We start from the raw sequence: 23,665 nt of genomic DNA on the forward strand, positions 1-23,665 counted from the left end.
TTGATACCTAGACATATTTCATTGGATTTTGAACATAAATGATCTTTTCCTGTAATGTTAAAGCAAACGAACCCTCCCCCTCTAGCACACCCCAAATTTGCATGTATGGTGACATCACTGTATAACTATCGCTGAGTTAGTCACAGATAGAATAGGCTGACCAATTCAGTTAGTGGTCAACAAAGATGCAATATACAAAATGGCCTTAAAATTCATTTTCAGATAAAAAAATGATTCTAATTCTATCTGATGCAAGTTGTGTTAATTACCATTAGTAGAAATGTGTGTTAGTGTGAGTCTATGTTTCCGACCTAATTCTGAATTTTCCTATCCAATTACCAAGAAAAGTTCAGGTATTTGTTACTCACTTTGCCATCTAGAAATCTGCAACTTAGTGCTCCTGTTAGGAGTTATTGGTTGTCCTCTGGTTTCTGGTTTTTCTCTGGGTGCTTGCTCTTTTCCACATCATCTGGGTCATGATTGATTTGATGATCTGTGGGATTAGTAGAAGCTGGGGGGTCTCTGCTAATCTGCTTTGCAGTACCAGTCACTGATTTCTGGAGTACTGTTTGAGTTTCTGCCTTCAAGTTCTCATACTCCTTGCTGAGAAGAAACAGTTTTGCACTTTGTTACTCAGAGCAGATTCCATCTGCACTAGGCTGGCATAAGAAAGGGAAGGTATTAGCATGGTGTTGGGAACATTGGTAAATTAGCATGGCGTAGTGAAGAAGTAAATGTTGGTTATTTGTCTAGGGATCATTTACCATAGAGAGACCATGTTATTCTCTTCTCAGGCTTTATCTTCCATATACTCATAATCTGTCCATCTGCTCCAAACCCTTACTGTAAGAAATGGCAGTGTCAAAGATGAACCGTAAAGGTTATCACATATCTTTTGTACTTACAAGTCTAACAGATATTTTCAGTGTTTGCAACTAGAAAAGGAAGAAAGTCAAGGCAGTTTGTCAGCTCCAGTTCTGCTCTATGTCTCTCCTTAATTGCCTCACCGTGAGGCTTCTTTTTCTCTCAGTAGTCTTCCATTTAATTTTAATATTAAATAAAGAGGGGAAAAAAAGAGAAAAACCTATAGGAATGATTCAAAGAAATTTAAATAAAAAACAAAAATCTAAAAATTATTCAACTTTGTTTAATAACTAAAGACATAAGTCAAAACAATTACAAGGTATTGTTTTATTTTTTAAATTTATTTTATTTATTATTATTATTTTTTAAAAAATTTGGCTGCATTGGGTCTTTGTTGCCTTGAGCAGGCTTTTTTCTGGTTGTGGTGAGTGGGGGCTACTTTTCATTGTGGTGCATGGGCTTCTCATTGTGGTGGCTTCTCTTGTTGTGGAGCACGGGCTCTAGGTGTGCAGGCTTCAGGAGTTGTGACATGCGGTCTCAGTAGTTGTGGCTTGTGGGCTCTAGAGCACAGGCTCAGTAGTTGTGGCACATGGGCTTAGTTGCTCTGCGGCATGTGGGATCTTCCCAGACCAGGGCTTGAACCTGTGTCCCCTGTCCCTTGCATTGGCGGGTGGATTCTTAACCACTGGGCCACCAGGGAAGCCCAAGGCATTGTTTTAAATATAGAAAACTTCTTTGGAATTAAGAAAAACAAATGCTCATGGTCACTTAAATAGATATAATTCTTATAGTGGATGACCAGACTAAACATGTTAAGAGTCAGGAACTTGAAATTTTTAACCTAGTAAATCAATTTTTAAGAATGTATATTAAGGAAAAAAATGCAGAAAAAGAACAATTTAAAACTCTAAGTATTTTTTAATAGATGGATGTATTGAGGATTTCATTCTATTTTCATATGAGAGAATGTATGGAGCCAATAAAATAGTTATGAATAATTTTAATGACAAAAGAAAATGTCTAGTTATACAAATAAATGAAAACATATAATTATCTTAACTATAAATTCATGTAGAGATATATATGTGTTCATGTGTTAGAGTACATAATATATCTAGAAGGAAATGTCAGAAGTAAACAGTAAGTATCTCCTAATAGAAGTTAGGATATTGCATTATGCTATATTATATCATATTATATCTTATAAAACTATTATTCTAAATTTCCTACATGAGGAAATGTTATTTTATTATCAGGAAAAATAAATTTTAAAATAGCTATGCCTTAGGCAGAACACTCTATGACATAAATCACAGCAAGATCCTTTTTGACCCACCTCCTAGAGTAATGGAAATAAAAACAAAAATAAACAAATGGGACCTAATGAAACTTAGAAGCTTTTGCACAGCAAAGGAAACCATAAACAAGATGAAAAGACAACCCTCAGAATGGGAGAAAATATTGACAAACGAAGCAACTGACAAAGGATTAATCTCCAAAATTTAAAAGCAGCTCATGCAGCTCAATATCAAAAAACCAAACAACCCGATCCAAAAATGAGCAGAAGACCTAAATAGACATTTCTCCAAAGAAGATATACAGACTGCCAACAAACACATGATAGGATGCTCAACATCACTAATCATTAGAGAAATGCAAATCAAAACTACAATGAGGTATCACCTCACACCGGTCAGAATGGTAATCATCAAAAAATCTAGAAACAATAAATGCTGGAGAGGGTGTGGAGAAAAGGGAACACTCTTGCACTGCTGGTGGGAATGTGAATTGGTACAGCCACTATGGAGAACAGTATGGAGGTTCCTTAAAAAACTAAAAATAGAACTACCATATGACCCAGCAATCCCACTACTAGGCATATACCCTGAGAAAACCATAATTCAAAAAGAGACATGTACCAAAATGTTCATTGCAGCTCTATTCACAATAGCCCGGAGCTGGAAACAACATAGGTGTCCATCATCGGACGAATGGATAAAGAAGATGTGGCACATATATACAATGGAATATTACTCAGCCATAAAAAGAAACGAAACTGAGCTATTTGTAATGAGGTGGATAGACCTAGAGTCTGTCATACAGAGTGAAGTAAGTCAGAAGGAGAAAGACAAATACCATATGCTAACACATATATATGGAATTAAAAAAAATGTCATGAAGAACCTAGGGGTAAAACGGGAATAAAGACACAGACCTACTTGAGAATGGACTTGAGGATATGGGGAGGGGGAAGGGTAAGCTGTGACAAAGCGAAAGAGAGGCATGGACATATATACACTACCAAATGTAAGGTAGATAGATAGTGGGAAGCAGCCGCAGAGCACAGGGAGATGAGCTCGGTGCTTTGTGACTGCCTGGAGGGGTGGGATGGGGAGGGTGGGAGGGAGGGAGATGAATGAGCGAAGGGATGTGGGAACAGATGTATATGTATGACTGATTCACTTTGTTATAAAGCAGAAACTAATAAAAAATAAAAATAAAAATAAAAAAAACCCCTAGAAACAATAAATGCTGGAGAAGGTGTGGAGAAAAGGGAAACCTCTTGCACTGTTGGTGGGAATGTAAATTGTTACAGCCACTATGGAGAACAGAATGGAGGTTCCTTAAAAATCTAAAAATAGAACTACCATACGACCCAGCAATCCCACTACTGGGCATTTACCCGGAGAAAACTATAATTCAAAAAGAGGCACATACCACAATGTTCATTGCAGCTCTATTTACAATAGCCAGGACATGGAAGCAACCTAAGTGTCCATCAACAGATGAATGAATAAAGAAGATGTGGCACATATATACAATGGAATATTACTCAGCCATAAAACGAAACGAAATTGAGTTATTTGTAGTGAGGTAGGTGGATCTAGAGTCTGTCATACAGAGTGAAGTTAAGTCAGAAAGAGAAAAACAAATACCTTATGCTAACACATATATATGGAATCTAAAAAAAAAAGAAAAGAAAGGTTCTGAAGAACCTAAGGGCAGGACAGGAATAAAGACACAGACATAGAGAATGGACTTGAGGTCACGGGGAGGGGGAAGGGTAAGCTGGGATGAAGTGAGAGAGTGGCATGGACATATATACACTACCAAATGTAAAATAGATACCTAGTGGGAAGCAGCTGCATAGCACAGGGAGATCAGCTCGGTGCTTTGTGTCCACCTAGAGGGGTAGGATATGGAGGATGGGAGGGAGATGCAAGAGGGAGGGGATATGGGGATATATGTATATGTACAGCTGTTTCGCTTTGTTACATAGCAGAAACTAACACACCATTGTAAAGCAACTGTATTCCAATAAAGTTGTTAAAAAAATAGCTATGCCTTATGCCTAGAAAGTTGTATAAATTTTAGCTATTGTTATTGACACAGTGGAAAGGACCCATTTTAAAGCATGTCATGTTATGTGAGCATAAAACAATTGCTACAATACTTGTTTATTTGAATAAGGCCAAGATTTTGTGTATGTATATTTTTTACATTAATTCTCTTAGTCATGGCAGCATGAGAAGCAAAGAAGGCTTAAGAAAGAACTCTGAGGAACACCTACTTTTACAGAGGGAAGAGCCCTAAAAGGAGATTTAGAAGAAATCTAAGTAAGGTGGAAGGGAAACCAGGAGAGTGTGGTCTGGCAGGAAAGTGAAGAGAATGTTTCCAGAAAGCGGGCATAGTCAACAGTGTCATGTGCTGCTGAGAAAGATGGGTCCTGAAAGGTGTCCATTGAGTTAAACCATAAGTATGTCATCAGGAATCTTGATAAAGGGAGTTTCCTGAGGTAACAGAGGTGGACGCTAGAGTGAAGTGGGTTGAGGTAAGAGGGGAGACAAAAAGCTAAAGGTAGGAAGTATAAAGACCTCTGTGAAGAATTTTGGCTGCAAGAGAAGAGAGCGATGGGGTGGTGACTGGAGTGCAACGTCTATTTCAGATAAGGCTTTGTTATTATTATGTTTATCTCCAAAATATACAAACAGTTTGTACAGCTCAACAACAAGAAAACAACTCAATCAAAAAACGGGCAGAAGACCTTAATAGACATTTCTCCAAAGAAGACATATAGATGGCCAGTAGCACTTGAAAAGATGCTCAACATTGCTAATTATTAGAGAAATGCAAATCAAAACTACAATGAGATACCACCTCACACTGGTCAGAATGGCTATCATTAAAAAGTCTACAAATAACAAATGCTGGAGAGGGTGTGGAGAAAAGGGAAGCCTTCTACACTGTTGGTGGGAATGTAAGTTGGTGCAACGACTATGGAAAACAATGTGGAAGTTCTTCAGAAAACGTTGATACATGCACCCCTATGTTCATAGAAGCACTATTCACAACAGCCAAAACATGGAAACAACCTAAATGTCCATTAATAGAAGAATGGATAAAGAAGATGTGGTAAATATATACAATGGAATACTACTCATTCTTAAAAAAGAATGAAATAATGCCATTTGCAGCAACATGAATGCAACTAGAGATTATCATACTAAGTGAAGTAAGTCAGAAACAGAAAGACAAATACCATATGATATCACTTATATTTGGAATCTAAAATATGGCACCAGTGAACATATCTACAAAACAGAAACAGACTCACAGACATAGAGAAGAGACTTGTGGTTGCCAAGGGGGAGAGGCGTGAAGGAGGGAAGGACCGGAGTTTGGGATTAGCAGATGTAAGCTATTGTATATAGAATGAATAAACAACAAGGTCCTACTACTGTATAGCACAGGGAACTATATTCAGTATCCTGTGCTAAACCATAAGGGAAAGGAATATAAAAAACAACATGTCTCTATGTGTATCATTGAGTCACTTTGCTGCACAGCAGAGATTGGCTCAACACTATAAATCAACTATACTTCAATTAAAAAAACAAAATTATAAAAAAGAAACTAAAGACAGTAGGGACTTTAACATATTTAAATGAAGAGCCGGGACTTCCCTGGTGGCACAGTAGTTAGGAACCCGCCTGCCAATGCAGGGGACATGGGTTCGATCCCTGGTCTGGGAAGACCCCACATGCTGCAGAGCAACTAAGCCCGTGCGCCACAACTACTGAGCCTGTGCTCTAGAGCCCATGAGCCAAAACCTCTGAAGCCCGCATGCCTGGAGCCTGTGCTCCACAACAAGAGAAGCCAGAGCAATGAGAAGCCTGCTCATAGCAATGAAGACCAGTTCCCCCCCACCACAACTAGAGAAAGCCCACATGCAGCAACGAAGACCCAACACAGCCATAAATAAAAATAAATAAATAAATAAATAAACAAGCAAAAAATAAATGAAGAGCCAACTGACCAAAGGAGAGGATATCATTGATTAAATAAGGTGAACCCTGACAAAGTAAGATCTCTGAGAGAACAGAGATAGAAATGAAACTTCAGAGTGGGGAAGTAGGAAGATGGCTGAGGATGTAGGCAAATTTTAACATTTGGCGATAGGAGACTGACCAAATTGCTGACAGCTTGAATTTTCTCTTTGACATACAAGGTATGGTTACCTGTTGGGTCTCAAGAAAGGAAATGCTGGGATAGGAAGTCTGAATTAAGGACACACGGCCTGACGTAGCTTCTATAAAGAGTGGAAGGTAGCTGATCAGAAAAATAAGGAAGGTTGGCTGGGCACAACTGAGCAGCCACTGAAGGTTGGTGACCACGGATTTTGCAGCACCAGTTGGAGAGGGCACATACCCAGTAATCCTCGTGGAGATGCAAGGAAGACAGACAGCGGGGCTCGTCCAGGGCTGGGGCTTTGCCAGACGGTGCAATCAAATGGCAATACAGCAAGATGGGATTGATAGAAGAAGAGTGTATATATAACACATAGTTCTTGTAATGAGAGAAGACATATAACATATGGTCCCTGACCTCAAGAAATTTCATTTCATTTTGCTGTCCAAAAATAACAGAAATAATAAGGTTAACAACTGGTATAAACTTGCTTCTAGAAGTCAGGATAGTGATTATCTTTGGGGGGAGGTATAAAGTCGAGAAGGGAACATCAAGGGGCCTTCTAGGATGTTGGTACCTTCTGTTTCTGAATCTGAATGTCTGCCACAAGGGTAAATCAGGTTTGTGAAAATTCAGTGAGTGGTATACTTATAACGTGCACTTTTATGTATTACATAAGTATATTTCTATAAAGTGTTAAAAGAAGTTGGCATAAAATTTACATAAATAATATGAAATCTACCTAATTGATATATAAATAAATGTCAAGTGAATGTTACAAAGAATCAGTGCTATTTGAAGTTCCTAAGAAAGATAAGTAGCTATGGTTTGCAATGGTTGCAAAAATAATAGTATCACTGACTATTTAGCTACATGACAGCCACATTATAGCAATTTACAAACATTCTTTTGTTTAATCTTTAGATCAACCCTATGGGTAGGTGCTCGTATTACTTTCATTTTAGGATGAAGAAATTAAGGTTCCGACAGTTCACGCGATTTGTCCAATTCTACATAGATACATCCCAAGGGACTAAGTATTTTTTTTTTACATCTTTATTGGAGTATAATTGCTTAACAATGGTGTGTTAGTTTCTGCTTTATAACAAAGTGAATCAGTTATACATATACATATGTCCCCATATCTCTTCCCTCTTGCATCTCCCTCCCTCCCACCCTCCCAATCCCACCCCTCTAGGTGGTCACAAAGCACCGAGTGGATCTCCCTGTGCTATGCGGCTGCTTCCCACTAGCTATCTATTTTACGTTTGCTAGTGTATATATGTCCATGGCACACTCTCACTTCGTCACAACTTACCCTTCCCCCTCCCCATATCCTCAAGTCCATTCTCTAGTAGGTCTGTGTCTTTATTCCCATCTTACCCCTAGGTTCTTCATGACATTTTTTTTTCATAGATTCCACATATATGTGTTAGTGTACAGTATTTGTCTTTCACTTTCTGACTTACTTCACTCTGTATGACAGACTCTAGGTCCATTCACCTCACTACAAATAACTCAATTTCTTTTCTTTTTATGGCTGAGTAATATTCCACCGTATATATGTGCCACATCTTCTTTATCCATTCATCCAATGATGGACACTTAGGTTGTTTCCATCTTCTGGCTACTGTAAATAGAGCTGCAATGAACATTTTGGTACATGAACCTTTTTGAATTATGGTTTTCTCAGGGTATATACCCAGTAGTGGAATTGCTGGGTCATATGGTAGTTCTATTTTTAGTTTTTTAAGGAACTTCCATACTGTTCTCCAAAGTGGCTGTACCAATTCACATTCCCACCAGCAGTGCAAGAGTGTTCCCTTTTCTCCACACCCTCTCCAGCATTTATTGTTTCTAGATTTTTTGATGATGGCCATTCTGACTGGTGTGAGATGATATCTCATTGTAGTTTTGATTTACATTTCTCTAATAATTAATGACGTTGAGCATTCTTTCATGTGTTTGTTGGCAGTCTGTATATCTTCTGTGGAGAAATGTCTATTTAGGTCTTCTGCCCATTTTTGGATTGGGTTGTTTGTTTTTTTTATTATTGAGCTGCATAAGCTTCTTGTATATTTTGGAAATTAATCCTTTGTCAGTTGCTTCATTTGCAAATATTTTCTCCTATTCTGAGGGTTGTCTTTTGTTCTTGTTTATGGTTTCCTTTGCTGTGCAAAAACTTTGAAGTTTCATTAGACCCATGTGTTTATTTTTGTTTTTATTTCCATTTCTCTAGGAGGTGGGTCAAAAAGGATCTTGCTGTGACTTATGTCATAGAGTGTTCTGCCTATATTTTTCTCTAAGAGTTTGATAGTTTCTGGCCTTACATTTAGGTCTTTAATCCATTTTGAGCTTATTTTTGTGTTCTAATCTCATAGTTTTACATGTATCTGTCCAGTTTTCCTAGCACCACTTATTGAAGAGGCTGTCCTCCTCCATTGTACATTCCTGCCTCCTTTATCAAAGATAAGGTGACCATATGAGCATGGGTTTATCTCTGGGCTTTCTATCCTGTTCCATTGATCTATCTTTCTGTTTTTGTGCCAGTACCATACTGTCTTGATTACTGTAGCTTTGTAGTATAGTCTGAAGTCAGGGAGCCTGATTCTTCCAGCTCCGTTTTTCCTTCTCAAGATTGCTTTGGCTATTCAGGGTCTTTTGCGTTTCCATACAAATTGTGAAATTTTTTGTTCTAGTTCTGTGAAAAATGCCAGTGGTAGTTTGATAGGGATTGCATTGAACCTGTAGATTGCTTTGGGTAGTATAGTCATTTTCACAATGTTGTTTCTTCGAATCCAAGAACATGGTATATCTCTCCATCTATTTGTATCATCTTTAATTTCCTTCATCAGTGTCTTATAATTTTCTACATACAGGTCTTTTGTCTCCTTAGGTAGGTTTATTCCTAGATATTTTATTCTTTTTGTTACAATGGTAAATGGGAGTGTTTTCTTGATTTCACTTTCAGATTTTTCATCATTAGTGTATAGGAATGCCAGAGATTTCTGTGCATTAATTTTGCATCCTGCTACTTTACCAAATTCATTGATTAGCTCTAGTAGTTTTCTGGTAGCATCTTTAGGATTCTCTTTGTATAGTACCATGTCATCTGTAAACAGTGACAGCTTTACTTTTTCTTTTCTGATTTGGATTCCTTTTATTTCCTTTTCTTCTCTGATTTCTGTGGCTAAAACTTCCAAAACTATGTTGAATAATAGTGGTGAGAGTGGGCAACCTTGTCTTGTTCCTGAACTTAGTGGACATGCTTTCAATTTTTCACCATTAAGGACAATGTTGGCAATGGGTTTGTCATATATGACCTTTATTATGTTGAGGAAAGTTCCGTCTATGCCTACTTTCTGGAGGGTTTTTATCATAAATGGGTGTTGAATTTTGTCGAAAGCTTTCTGTGCATCTGTTGAGATGATCATATGGTTTTTCTCCTTCAATTTGTTAATATGGCATATCATGTTGATTGATTTGCATATATTGAAGAATCCTTGCACTCCTGGAATAAACCCCACTTGATCATGGTGTATGATCCTCTTAATGTGCTGTTGGATTCTGTTTGCTAGTATTTTGTTGAGGATTTTTGCATCTATGTCCATCAGTGATATTGGCCTGTAGTTTTCTTTCTTTGTGACATCCTTGTCTGGTTTTGGTATCAGGGTGATGGTGGCCTCATAGAATGAGTTTTGGAGTGTTCCTCCCTCTGTTATATTTTGGAAGAGTTTGAGAAGGATAGGTGTTAGCTCTTCTCTAAATGTTTGATAGAATTCGCCTGTGAAGCCATCTGGTCCTGGGCTTTTGTTTGTTGGAAGATTTTTAATCACAGTTTCAATTTCAGTGCTTGTGATTGGTCTGTTCATATTTTCTATTTCTTCCTGATTCAGTCTTGGCAGGTTGTGCATTTCTAAGAATTTGTCCATTTCTTCCAGGTTGTCCATTTCATTGGCATAGAGTTGCTTGTAGTAATCTCTCATGATCTTTTGTATTTCTGCAGTGTCACTTGTTACTTCTACTTTTTCATTTCTAATTGTATTGATTTGAGTCTTCTCCCTTTTTTTCTTGATGAGTCTGGCTAATGGTTTATCAATTTTGGTTATCTTCTCAAAGAACCAGCTTTTAGTTTTACTGATCTTTGCTATCGTTTCCTTCATTTCTTTTTCATTTATTTCTGATGTGATCTTTATGATTTCTTTCCCTTTGCTATCTTTGGGTTTTTATTTTTTTGTTCTTCTTTCTCTAATTGCTTTAGGTGCAAGGTTAGATTGTTTATTCGAGATATTTCCTGTTTCTTAAAGTAGGATTGTATTGCTATAAACTTCCCTCTTAGAACTGCTTTTGCTGCATCTCATAGGTTTTGGTCGTCATGTTTCCATTCTTATGAGTTTCTAGGTGTTTTTTGATTTCCTCTTTGATTTCTTCAGTGATCACTTTGTTATTAAGTAGTGTATTGTTTAGCCTCCATGTGTTTGTATTTTTTACAGATCTTTTCCTGTATTTGATATCTAGTCTCATAGCATTGTGGTTGGAAAAGATACTTGATACAAGTTCAATTTTCTTAAATTTACCAAGGCTTGATTTGTGACCCAAGATATGATCTATCCTGGAGAATATTCCATGAGCACTTGAGAAAAATGTGTATTCTGTTGTTTTTGGATGGAATGTCCTATAAATATCAATTAAGTCCATCTTGTTTAATGTATCATTTAAAGCTTGTGTTTCCTTATTTATTTTCATTTTGGATGATCTGTCCATTGGTGAAAGTGGGGTGTTAAATTCCCCTACTATGAATGTGTTACTGTCGATTTCCCATTTTACAGCTGTTAATATTTGCCTTATGTATTGAGGTTCTCCTATGTTGGGTTCATAAATATTTACAATTTTTATATCTTCTTTTTGGATCGATCCCTTGATCATTATGTAGTGTCCTTCTTTGTCTCTTCTAATAGTCTTTATTTTAAAGTCTATTTTTTCTGATATGAGAATTGCTACTCCAGCTTTCTTTTGGTTTCCATTTGCATGGAATATCTTTTTCCATGCCCTCACTTGCAGTCTGTATGTTTCCCTAGGTCTGAAGTGGGTCTCTTGTAGACAGCATATATATGGGTCTTGTTTTTGTATCCTTCAGCAGTCTGTGTCTTTTGGTCGGAGCATTTAATCCATTTACATTTCATGTAATTATCAATATGTATGTTCCTACTCCCATTTTCTTAATTGTTTTGGATTTGTTATTGTAGGTCTTTTCCTTCTCATGTGTTTTTTGCCTAGAGAAGGTCCTTTAGCAGTTGTTGTAAAGCTGGTTTGGTGGTGCTGAACTCTCTCAGCTTTTGCTTGTCTGTAAAGTTTTTAATTTCTCCATCAAATCTGAATGAGATCCTTTCTGGATAGAGTAATCTTGGTTGTAGGTTTTTCTCCTTCATGAATTTAAATATGTCCTGTCAGTCCCTTCTGGCTTGCAGAGTTTCTGCTCATAGATCAGCTGTTCACCTTATGGGGATTCCCTTGTGTGTTATTTGTTGTTTTTCCATTGCTGCTTTTAATATGTTTTCTTTGTATTTAATTTTTGATAGTCTGATTCATATATGTCTTGGCATGTTTCTCCTTGGATTTACCCTGCATGGGACTCTCTGTGCTTCCTGTACTTGATTAACTATTTCCTTTCCCATATTAGGGGAGTTTGCAACTATAATCTCTTCAAATATTTTCTCATTCCTTTTCTTTTTCTCTTCTTCTTCTGGAACCACTATGGTTTGAATGTTGGTGCGTTTAATGTTGTCCCAGAGGTCTCTGAGACTGTCCTCATTTCTTTTCATTCTTTTTTCTTTATTCTGCTCTGCAGTAGTTATTTCCACTATTTTATCTTCCAGGTCACTTATCCATTCTTCTGCCTCAGTTATTCTGCTATTGATCCCTTCTAGAGTATTTTTAATTTCATTTATTGTGGTGTTCATCATTGCTTGTTTCATTTAGTTCTTCTAGGACCTTGTTAAATGTTTCTTGCATTTTCTCTATTCTATTTTCAAGATTTTGGATCATCTTTACTCTCATTATTCTGAATTCTTTTTCAGGGAGAGTGCCTATTTCCTCTTCATTTGTTACATCTGGTGGGTTTTTATCTTGCTCCTTCATCTGATGTGTGTTTTTCTGTCTTCTCATTTTGCTTATCTTACTGTGTTTGGGGTCCCCTTTTTGCAGGCTGCAGGTTCGTAGTTCCTGTTGTTTTTGGTGTCTGTTCCCAGTGGCTAAAGTTGGTTCAGTGGGTTGTTTAGGCTTCCTGGTGGAGGAGACTAGTGCCTGTGTTCTGGTGGATGAGGCTGGGTCTTGTCTTTCTGGTGGGCAGGACCACGTCTGGTGGTGTGTTTTGGGTTGTCTGTGGAGTTATTATGATTTTAGGCAGCCTCTCTGCTAATGGGTGGGTTTGTGTTCCTGTCATGCAAGTTGTTTGGCATAGGGTGTCCTGCATTGTAGCTTGCTGGTCGTTGAGTGAAGCTGGGAGTTGGTGTTGAGATGGAGATCTCTGGGAGATTTTCACCATTCGATATTATGTGGAGCTGGGATGTCTCTTGTGGACCAGTGTCCTGAAGTTGGCTCTCCCACCTGAGAGGCACTGCACTGGCTCCTGGCTGCAGCACCAAGAGCCTTTCATCCACACGGCTCAGAATAAAAGGGGGAAAATGTAGAAAGAAAGAAGGAGGATAAAATAAAATAAAATAAAATAAGATAAAGTTATTATAATGAAAATAATTCTTAAGAAAAAAAATTTTTTTAAGCATAAAAAAAAAAATAAACGGACGGGTAGAACCGTAGGACAAATGGTGAAAGCAAAGCTATATAGACAAAATCTCACACAGAAGCATACACATACACACTCACAAACAGAGGAAAAGGGGAAAAAATAATAAATCTTGCTCTCAAAATCCACCTCCTCAATTTGGGATGATTCATTGTGTATTCAGGTATTCCCCAGATGCAGGGTTCATCAAGTTGATTGTGGAGATTTAATTTGCTGCTCCTGAGGCTGCTGGGAGAGATTTCACTTTCTCTTCTTTGTTCGCACAGCTCCCGGGGCTCAGCTTTGGTATTGGCCCCGCCTCTGCGTGTAGGTCGCCTGAGGGCATCTGTTCTTCTCTCAGACAGGACGGGGTTAAAGGAGCCACTGATTCGGGTGCTCTGGCTCACTCAGGCCGGGGGCAGGGAGGCGCATGATGCAGGGCGAGCCTGTGGTGGCAGAGGCCTTTTTATGTTGCACTAGCCAGAGGCACACTGTGCGTTCTCCTGAGGAAGTTGTCCCTGGATCCCGGGACCCTTGCAATGGCGGGCTGCACAGGCTCCCCAGAAGGGAGGTGTGGATAGTGACCTGTGCTCGCACACAGCCTTCTTGGTGGCAGCAGCAGCAGTCTTAGCATCTCATGCCCGTCTCTGAGGTCCGCGCTGTTAGCCACGGCTCACGCCCACCTCTGGAGCTCCTTTAAGCAGCTCTCTTAATCCCCTCTCCTGCTAGTGTTGGAGGGTCTCCTGTAGAGGTGGATGTGGCTGTGGCTTACTGCTGGGACAAGGACACTGGCAGCAGAAGTTCTGGGAAGTACTCCTTGGCATGAGCCCTCCTGGAGTCTGGTATTAGCCCCACCAAAGAGCCTGTAAACTCGGGTCTAAGTCTTCTTGATTGCACCTTGATTGTTCCGAGTCAGGAAAGGATCCATGGAAGTTAGGGAATATGTGAGGAACAGAAATTAGAGGATGAGGCATGCAGGAAGTGCAGGATTAAAAAGCAAAATGGTCATGGGGCAGACAGTTAACTCTTCTGGATGAAGGCAAGGGGGATGAATCATCTTTGCTTTAATCACCTTCAAAATCATTTTGTGGGCAGTCTCAGGACAGAATTGCCTGAGAAATGTGAAGTGTAACTGCCTGTTAAAACAGCCACAGTAGATGTAAAATCAAAAATGACCTGTTAACTCTGTTTGAAGTAAAAGCTGTTTTTCTTTTTTTTAATCAAACAATATACATAGCACTTTAAAATTATGAGAAAGACGCCCTAGCTGAGAAATGGCATGTGTCTTCTATTAGCACAATTCGTCAACAGGCATTTGCGGTTATCTTGTTCACAAACCCACATTTCTTTCTTCTAGGCTTGTGTGCTATCTACCTGCAGTATTGAAAATAGAAATTTGCCATTTCAAAGGAAGGAAAAAAATGTCATCAATACTGTCTAGGAAGCAAGACACAGCTAGCTTCCTCATATGTACTGCTAACCTCAGCTGCTGCTCTCAGGGATGCTGTGAAGGGTTTAGTGTCATCTGGGAACTACGGCAATTAGGAAGGATGACAGTAATGCTGGATGATAAATAAATGAGGAGAAAACTGTCCAATTGTTCCCTTTCTCACACTAGGCTCTTCCTGCAAATCAGCCCTTTAGTGCCACCCTTTTGTAGAGCTCAGAGTCTCAGGATTAGAAAGAAACATCACAATGGTGTCTAGTAGCATCGTCTGCCCAAAGCAATGTACAGATCCCACACTGGCCCCACCTCCCATGAAACTCCATCTCACCAGATCTCACATTTGATTTGGATTACACCCCTCGTGAGAACATCAACTTGCAAATGGAGGACCCAGGGGGCTCAGCAGAAAGGTCACCAGATGCCATCTTAAAGGTCTGCCAGCCTTGGCAGAGGCTCAGTGCTGCCAATTTCCAACTGCGTACCATCTAACAGGCCTCAAACCCTCTGGAGAAGACAGCCCGGAGTGTGCCAACACAGTGAATGGGGATCTAATTTCAGTAAATGAAAGCATGTTCTTGTTTGGAAGTAATAACAGATAATCGGCACAACCAGACTTTTCTCTTTTAAAAAGACAACAACAAAATAAAAAATAAAGTGGGACTCGGAGGGGACTGCAGCTGAAAATCTCACCAAACTCCATGGGGAAGCTGAAACGTAAAGCCTGTGCTAATGTAGCAAATGATGTTGTGATGAAGTGTGAGGGTTTTTTCCTCTTCTTTTTTTATTTTTTTGTTTACTCCCTGGAGCCATCCATATACTATGATCATTGATGTTTAGTCTTCAGAAAGATTTTTAAAGTACATTAATTCCCAAGCCCATGCCCAAATTATTTCTTTGTCATTGTAATTATGCTAGCTAACATGTCCTAAATGCTTATTTCTATGTGTCAGCCACTGTGTATAAGTTCACATAAATTATTTCATGTTATTCTAATAATCCTGAAAAGTAGGCATTATGATCATCATTGTACAGATGAGAAAAAAAATCATCAGAGAGATTAAGTAAATTGCTCATTGATAAACTGATAATAAGTAGAGATCTAGGGCTCAGACCCAGGTCTGTATGGCTCCAAAGTGTGTACTCCTTCCTCCACATTTCTCCTCAACTTCATACCCATAATAAACAAACTGGCTACTGTTAAACAAGAGGATTTTGATTCTCTTTTAAAATGTTAATAAAAAATAATGTACACAGAAGTACCTAGTCCATCTTCCAACCTAGGTTTATAAAGTCCCTCTCAGAACACCCAAGTGGCCATCCTTCAGCTTTGGTTTGTACCTTTCCAGGGACAAGGGATTCATAACATCCCCAAAGTTATTTCCAAAGTATCCCACATCTCTCTTCATAGCATTGAACCACATTCTGACAACAATGAAAATAACCAAAGTGTATTTTTCATGGCATTTTGCACTATACTACTTTACAGAATGAGAATAGTTTCTCAAATTGGGGTCATTTTGGCTGCAAAATTAGTAACCAGCTCAATCACCAATTGTTCTTTGGTATGATTTACTCCCCCCCCAATGTTTTCTTTTCTTTTTTAATTGAGGTATAGTTGACTCACAATGTTATATGAGTTTCTGGTGTACAGTGCAATAATTCACTATCATTATAGATTTTACTCCATATAAAGTTATTATAAAATGTTGGCTATATTCCCTGTGCTGTACATCTTATACATTTTTTTTTTTTTTTTTTTTTTGCAGTACATGGGCCTCTCACTGTTGTGGCCTCTCCCGTTGTGGAGCACAGGCTCTGGATGCGCAGGCTCAGCGGCCATGGCTCACGGGCACAGCCGCTCCGCGGCATGTAGGATCTTCCCAGACCGGGGCACGAACCCGTGTCCCCTGCATCGGCAGGCGGACTCTCAACAGCTGCGCCACCAGGGAAGCCCCTTATACATGTTTTATACCTAGTTGTTTGTACCTCTTAGTCCCCTTCACCCATTTGCTCCTCCCCCAACCCCTCTCCCCTCTGGCAACCACCGGGTCTGTTCTCTGTAACTGCGAGTCCCTTTCTGTCTTGTTATATTCATTTGTTTTATTCTTTAGCTTCCTCATATAAGTGAAAACATACAGTATTTGTTTTTCTCTGTCTGACTTATTTCACTAAGCATCCAGGTCCATCCATGTTGTCATAAATGGCAAAATTTCATTCTTTTTTACAGCTAAGTAATATTCCATTGCATATATAATGTTCTTTATCCATTCATCTGTTGATGAACACTTAGGTTGCTTCCATATCTTGGTTACTGTAAATAATGCTGCTATGAACATTGGTATGCACATATCTTTTCAAATTAGTGTTTTCATTTTCTTCAGATAAATTAACTCACAGAAGATGATAACCCAACATACCTACTCTTCTGAAACCTTCTTTTTACATGTAAATCCAATTCTACAGCATTAGGCACATTTACACCATGGATGTTTTCTTCTATTTTACTTGTTTTTTAGCTATGCATTATTACCTTCTTAGTCAGGGTTGCAGTGAGCATCCAATCCACTCACTGTCTTCAGGCTCTGTTGTCTTCAAAGATCTCACAGTTAAGCGAGAAAAGCAGACATTTAAACAGAAAATTATAATACAATGTGATAATTGAAAAAATAGAGTAAGTAAAAAAGAGATATAGAATCACAGAGGGTTGTCAAACCAAATCTGCTTAAGAGGAGTGGAAATGACTCCATGAAGGAATTGATTTATGACATAGCAGGTGAAAGAGAAAGTAAGAGGTGGGAGAATATTCCAGATAGAATGAAGGGCTTGTTCTTGGAGAAAAAGACAGTGATTGAACTTCAGACCACCTGAGGCAGGTAAGAATTGTGTAGGGTGCTGGATAATAAGATAGAAGCTTGGGTCACTCTGAACTTATTAAATCAGAATTTCTGAAAGCGGTACAAGAAAATTTATATTCTTATCAAACACCTCAGATGATTCCTATGTACACTGAAGTTTGAGAAACAATGGCATAGACAATGAAAAAGGAAGGTCTTTTCCATAGTTGTGCAAAATGTACAAATAATTTCAGGCAGTGGCTAAGGACTTGAGCTATATGTCCAAGAAACCTGGTTTTGAGTCCTAACCTCAAACATAACTTGTGTGATTTTGATGTTATTTCACATCTCTAATTTTCAGTTTCTCATCTGTGAGATTAGAAAAATAATACTTATCAAGATAAGATGTATAAAATATTTAGCACTGAACCTGGGTTCCCAGTCAGCCCATGACAAATGGTAATTTTATTTTAGTCCTAAGTTAAAGTGCTATCTCCTTTATCAACACCTTTCTCATCACCCAGGTACAGAAGGGATGCTCTTTCCTTTGGGTCCCCAAACTTTCTTTTTTGATAGGTAAAACTAAAGTTTAAAGGATCAACATTTCACAGTTCATAGGAACTGAGGAAAATCTATTTAAACAGATAAAAAGACAGAGTTCATGTAATCTCTCCCACCACCTTGTTATTTACTAATAATAGTAAATATAAGTTATAGAAATCACCCACTTTAAAAAAAAGATTAATTCATATTTAAAATCTGCTCTGATAAAGCACAATTCTTTGGAATCACATTCCTTAATTTAACAGAAAAAAACCCCCAAACATTGTTGTATCAAAGTGTCCTCAGGTGAATTATACCCAGGAGCTGTGCAGACTGTGCTGTTTTTAAATCTTTGAGCCAACAATTTCAACTATAGGTTTGAAATTGAATGTTCTTTGCACTTGCATTCTCCCCTGTTTCTAAGCAAGATAATTGTGCAGCTGCCTGGCCTCTTCATCAATTATCTCCGTGCTTTAAGGCACAGCTCTGAGCCAGGTTTTCCATCCGTGCTCTGAGATCCTCGAACGGCTCCTACAGTTCTTCTCTCTCTGTAACATGTTCTGGATACATCTGCAGGGTCTATGGGAACAAGGAGCAATAATGATTGCTATAGGGGTTTTGTTTAATTAGATTGAACTAAATCAGTGGTATGTAAAGAGACCATGGATTTGAAAAGTGTACTATAGAAAAGGAGGGGAGGAATGAATAGGCAGAGCACAGGATTTTTAGGGCAATAATACTCTGTCTGATACTATAATGGTGAATGCATGCCATTATACATTTATCCAAACCCATAGAATGTACAACACTAAGAGTGAACTTTAAGGTAAACCATGGACTTTTGATGATTATTATGTGTCAGTGTAGGTTCATCAATTATAACCAATGCACCACTCTGGTGAGGGATGTTGATAATGGGGAAAACTACGCATGTGTGGAGGCAGGAGGTATATGGGATGTCTCTATACCTTCCTTTCAATTTTGCTGTGAACTTAAAACTGCTGTAAAAAATAAAGTCCTAAAAAAAGTGTACTGCATAAAAATAAATCTGTGCTTTCTCAAAATTATAAGTGGTTAAACTATATGTGGCAAGGTATTATGTTATCTCTTTATAGAAAGTTTCCCTGTACATATACAAGAACTTATGTTTTGTTTTGCTCTTAAACCAAACTAGGATTATACAGTTTTGTGATCTTTTAAAATTTTTCCAGTTGACAATATAATGTGGATACCTTACGCATCAATGTTTATGTATCCACAAGAACATTTAAAGTGGCTAGATAGTATTTCATTGTATAGATATACAAGAGTTTATTTAACTAGTCCTCTATTATTTGGGAACATTTACTGTTCTCAAATTTTTACTCGTTTAAATATTGCTTCTCTCCTGGACATTTTCCTTTTCTCCGACTTCCTTGTGTCCTCATCCACTCTGACCTTTGTGGACTGATCAGCTGGTCAGCTCCCATGTCTTCTGATTCTGGCCCTGGCAGGAGATTCGTTCTCCCTGCAAGAGTGTCTCAAGCTACTTGTGTCTTCTGCCCAAAGGTCACTTCTTTTCTCCAGGTGGCCTGAGTTACAGAATGCTTCCATCTCAATAACATTCCCCTTTTCCTATCTCTGCAGACCTTGCAGCTGCTAGCTCATGATTCCTGTACTATATCTTGGAATTCTTTTACTCTTGTAAACAAATCCTCCTTGAATCATCCTAATTTGAGTTATGCAATCTGTTTCCTACTGGACCCAGACTTGTATATGCTTGTGTACATTTTTGAAACCAAACCATTATATCCACCCATAATTATTTCCTCAGAATTGATCCACAGGTGGTGATTTGATGCCAAAATACATACACTTTTAAGGCTTTTTATAAGTATACCTAAAAAACAATAGCATATGAGTACTCTTTTCCCTAAACTCTTGTCAACCTGGGTATTTCCATTATAAAAATATTTCCAATTTGATTGGTAGAAAATAATATCTCACTGTTGTTTAAACTTCTTTCATTACCACTCAGGTTAATCCCCCACCCCACTGCCCCAACCATACATATATATCTAGTGTTCATTTTTATTTCTTCTTTTGTGAATTGCCTGTCTAGATCTTTTGCGAGTTTTTGAAACAGGGGTGATCATCTTTTCCCTATTGATTTGAAAGGGCTCTTTATACATTAAGAGGATTAATTTTTTCCTGTCATATATGTTGTAAATAGTGTTTTGTTTTTGCCTTTTACTATTTATTATATTTTTGGAAGTGTAGGATTTCAAATGGTAAAGTAACAACTTTTACCTCACAGTCTCAAGATTTAAGATCAGGGCTTCCCTGGTGGCGCAGTGGTTGAGAGTCCGCCTGCCGATGCAGGGGACACGGGTTCGTGCCCCGATCCCGGAAGATCCCACATGCCGCGGAGTGGCTGGGCCCGCGAGCCATGGCCGCGGAGCCTGTGTGTCCGGAGCCTGTGCTCCGCAACGGGAGAGGCCACAGCAGTGAGAGGCCCGCGTACAGCAAAAAAAAAAAAAAAAAAAAAAAAGATTTAAGATCAATGGCCACCTGTTTTTTATACCATTGATTTGACATTTACTCACATAAAGCACTATACTCTAATTTAAAGCTCTATGTCTATGTCTTGGGCTGGAGACATATGTCCCAAACAGTACCTCATGCTCCTTTTTACTTCTCACAGTGTCTAGAATAATAATAATAACTTAAAACCTATTGTAGGAGGTTAATAAAAAAGAAAAAAAAAACAGTGGAAAGGGCATAGGAGAAGTATGATTTTAGCATATTCCTTTCTTTGAACTTGTGAAAACATAGACAATTGTTTGTGCCCTGATATCGTTCTGTTTTAGGGACAGATTGAGTTCATGGATAGTAAAGTAATATGTAGATTATATAGCAAGAAATACAATAAACAAAGATAAAGTATTACAATTAGTTATTTCTTTAAAAAAAGAATAAGTAGATATTTGAATTTTTAAATCACAAAGTTTATCCAGGCTTTATGTAGGGACTATAATTGATTATTGCTACCATCTCCTGCCTGGATTACCATAATGACTCCCTAAATGGTCTCTCTCATTTTACTCATGCTTCTTCCAGTTTATACTCCACTCAGCAGCCAGAACCATCCTTTAGAAAGCATAAATTCGACTGTGTCCTCCACTGCTCTCAATTTTCCAATGTCTTCCCATTCTACATAGAACAAATCCAGAGTTCCTACCAGGGACCACATGGCCCATGATCTGAGCTCCTAGGGCCTCCCTGATCTCATTTCCTACACCCCTCCCCTTGTTCACTAGCTCCACCAACTCTAGCTTCCTTACTCCTCCTTAAACACACCAAGAGGCTTCCTATTGGCTGTTCCCTCTGCCCAGAATGCTCTTTCCTCAGCTATATGCATAGTTTACACTCTGTGTAGAACTGTGGAGGCACGGGGATGGTGATGAACACCTGTGGTGTCACTTGGTACAGACTGACTCTCATGGGTGGAAAATCAGCAGCTACGCAGCTGCCCTGATCTCTGGGTGCTGTGCTCCTGGGAAGTGACACTTTGGCACTTTTGTATGAAGCAGGCATAAGGCGACCTAGTACCAAAAAAATCTGCTTAGACTCCAGATGCACAACTTAGGTGCTATTTGTAGCAGTTGTTGGGGAAAGCCAAATGTCCAATATCTGGAGAACTTGGGATCTGTGGGAAGTTGCAGCCTCTTCTTCTGGGGCAGGAGAGGGAAGAAGAAACTACTAGTTTTATGGAAAGTTGGAATCTGGTGAGCCACACCCACTGGGATAGAGTTGGGCTAGTCTTAGCCAGCCCACTGACAGCTAACCATGGATAAGTCTCATTGGGTGGTTCTGACTCATCTCTACATAGTCTCAGTTAAATGCCATTTGCTTAGAGACACCTTCTGGGAACACTCCTTGTGATTCCATATACCCTTATGACCCTCCTCTATTTTTCCTCATTGCACTATCCTCACTCGAATGGTCATTGTTTACCTGTTTGTTGTATGTCTCCCATCACTAGAATTTTAGGTAACCTGTTGTGTCCCTAAGGCTTGACACTCAGCAAGTACTAAATTACTGTTTGTTAACTGAAAAGATGTCAATTCCATATATGTATTAATTTCTAAAACTGTTAACATTAACACTTTAAAAGAGTTCAAGAAACTCAAAAATATTGTATTAATGTGAAGGGCTTTGAAGGATTAAAAAGTGACAGAATATGGGCTCCATGAGAGTCATGTGGAAAAATAAAGAATTTTATATTTATTGGCTCTAAACATCAATGTACATTATTACAAATATTTGCTATTCTTTCCCATAAAATCTCAGAGTCAACTTCCCCTGTGCTTAGAAGTTCTATACCAACAGCAATGTAACTATGGAATAAAATGCTTTGGGTCATTGATTCTTGGCATGGGAAGGAACTATAGAGTCCAACTTTATTCACCAGAAGCATCTCTACTCACAGGAGTTTCTTGAAAGGGACCCAATTCCTCTTTTATTTAACAACTCAATTCCCAGATTCCATAAATGTTCCCCTAGGCCACATGTCACACCCTGGAGCTTCCATAATGCCATCCCTTTAGTGCTTGCACCTTTAGTGTGCCAGGATCCCTCCTAAAATGTTGCATCCAGGATGAAGCATAGTACTCCCAGGTGACAGGTCTAGTTCTGAGTATGATGCCTGCCTCCTGCCCCACCCACCATTCCTCTATCTGGACACCTTTGGCTCATGCTGAGCTCAAACCCAAGTGTACAGGGGAAAACCCTCCATTTTGTCCTCCACTCTACTCTCTACTACTACCACACACTACTGGTCATCAAATATGTGTGGGTTTTCCCCACTCCAAGCAGTTCTTTGACATCAGCTGAGGGTCCTACATTTCAATTCCATTCTGACACTATCTACCTGGAGTTAGCACTGATGCCACAGGTTAAGGGCTCAATCACACAAGACTGCCCTGCCCCCTTCAGGTGTCAGTCACAAGTCCAGGTTGTTACCTATATTTTTGACAGGGTGGCTATAAATTAGGGTTCCCATAATTCCCTCCTCAGGTTTGATGAATTTGCTAGTGTGTCTCACAGAGCTCAAGAAAACCATTTACTTGCTAGATGACTGGTTTACTGTAAAAGGATACAACTCAGGGAGAGCCAGATGGAAGAGATGCAGAGGGCAAAGTATGTGAGGAAGGGCATGGGACTTCCATGCATTCTACAGACATAACACCCTCCCAGCACATAGATGTGTTCAGCAGCCTAGATGCTCGCTGAACCCCATACTTTTAGGATCTTTAGGAGGTTTACTCATGTAGTTATGATCAATCATTCACTCTGTTTCCAGCTTCACTTCCCTCTAGGAGGATAGGGTGGTGTCAGGGGCTAAAAGTTCCAAGCTTTTTTTTTTTTTTTTTTTTTTGCTGTACGCGGGCCTCTCACTGCCGCGGCCTCTCCCGTTGCGGAGCACAGGCTCCGGACACACAGGCCCCGCGGCCTTAATCATGGCTTGGTCTTTCTCGTGACCAACCTCCATCCTGGAGCCACCCAGGATCCCACCAAGAGTATCCTCATTAGAACAAAAGACACCTTATCACTCAGGAAATTCTTAGGGCTTTAGGAGCTTTGTGTCAGGAACTAGGGTCAAAGATTAAATAGTAGAACAAATGATACTCCTAGTGCTCTTATCTCTTAGGAAATTGTGAGAGTTTTAGGGGCTCCATACCAGGA

The 23,665-nt window shown here is 39.0% G+C and overlaps 1 protein-coding gene across 1 annotated transcript in view; it reads right to left on the reverse strand.

Annotated features, from left to right (window-relative positions):
• C2H1orf87 (chromosome 2 C1orf87 homolog) overlaps positions 1 to 23,665 on the reverse strand; it is an 89,337-nt gene that overhangs the window by 61,073 nt on the left and 4,599 nt on the right. The window contains 1 exon segment of the mRNA XM_060119356.1: positions 369 to 603. Coding sequence (XP_059975339.1) covers positions 369 to 603 — 235 coding nt within the window.

This window comes from Mesoplodon densirostris, chromosome 2, assembly GCF_025265405.1.
Source record: "Mesoplodon densirostris isolate mMesDen1 chromosome 2, mMesDen1 primary haplotype, whole genome shotgun sequence".
NCBI classification, from domain to species: domain Eukaryota; kingdom Metazoa; phylum Chordata; class Mammalia; order Artiodactyla; family Ziphiidae; genus Mesoplodon; species Mesoplodon densirostris.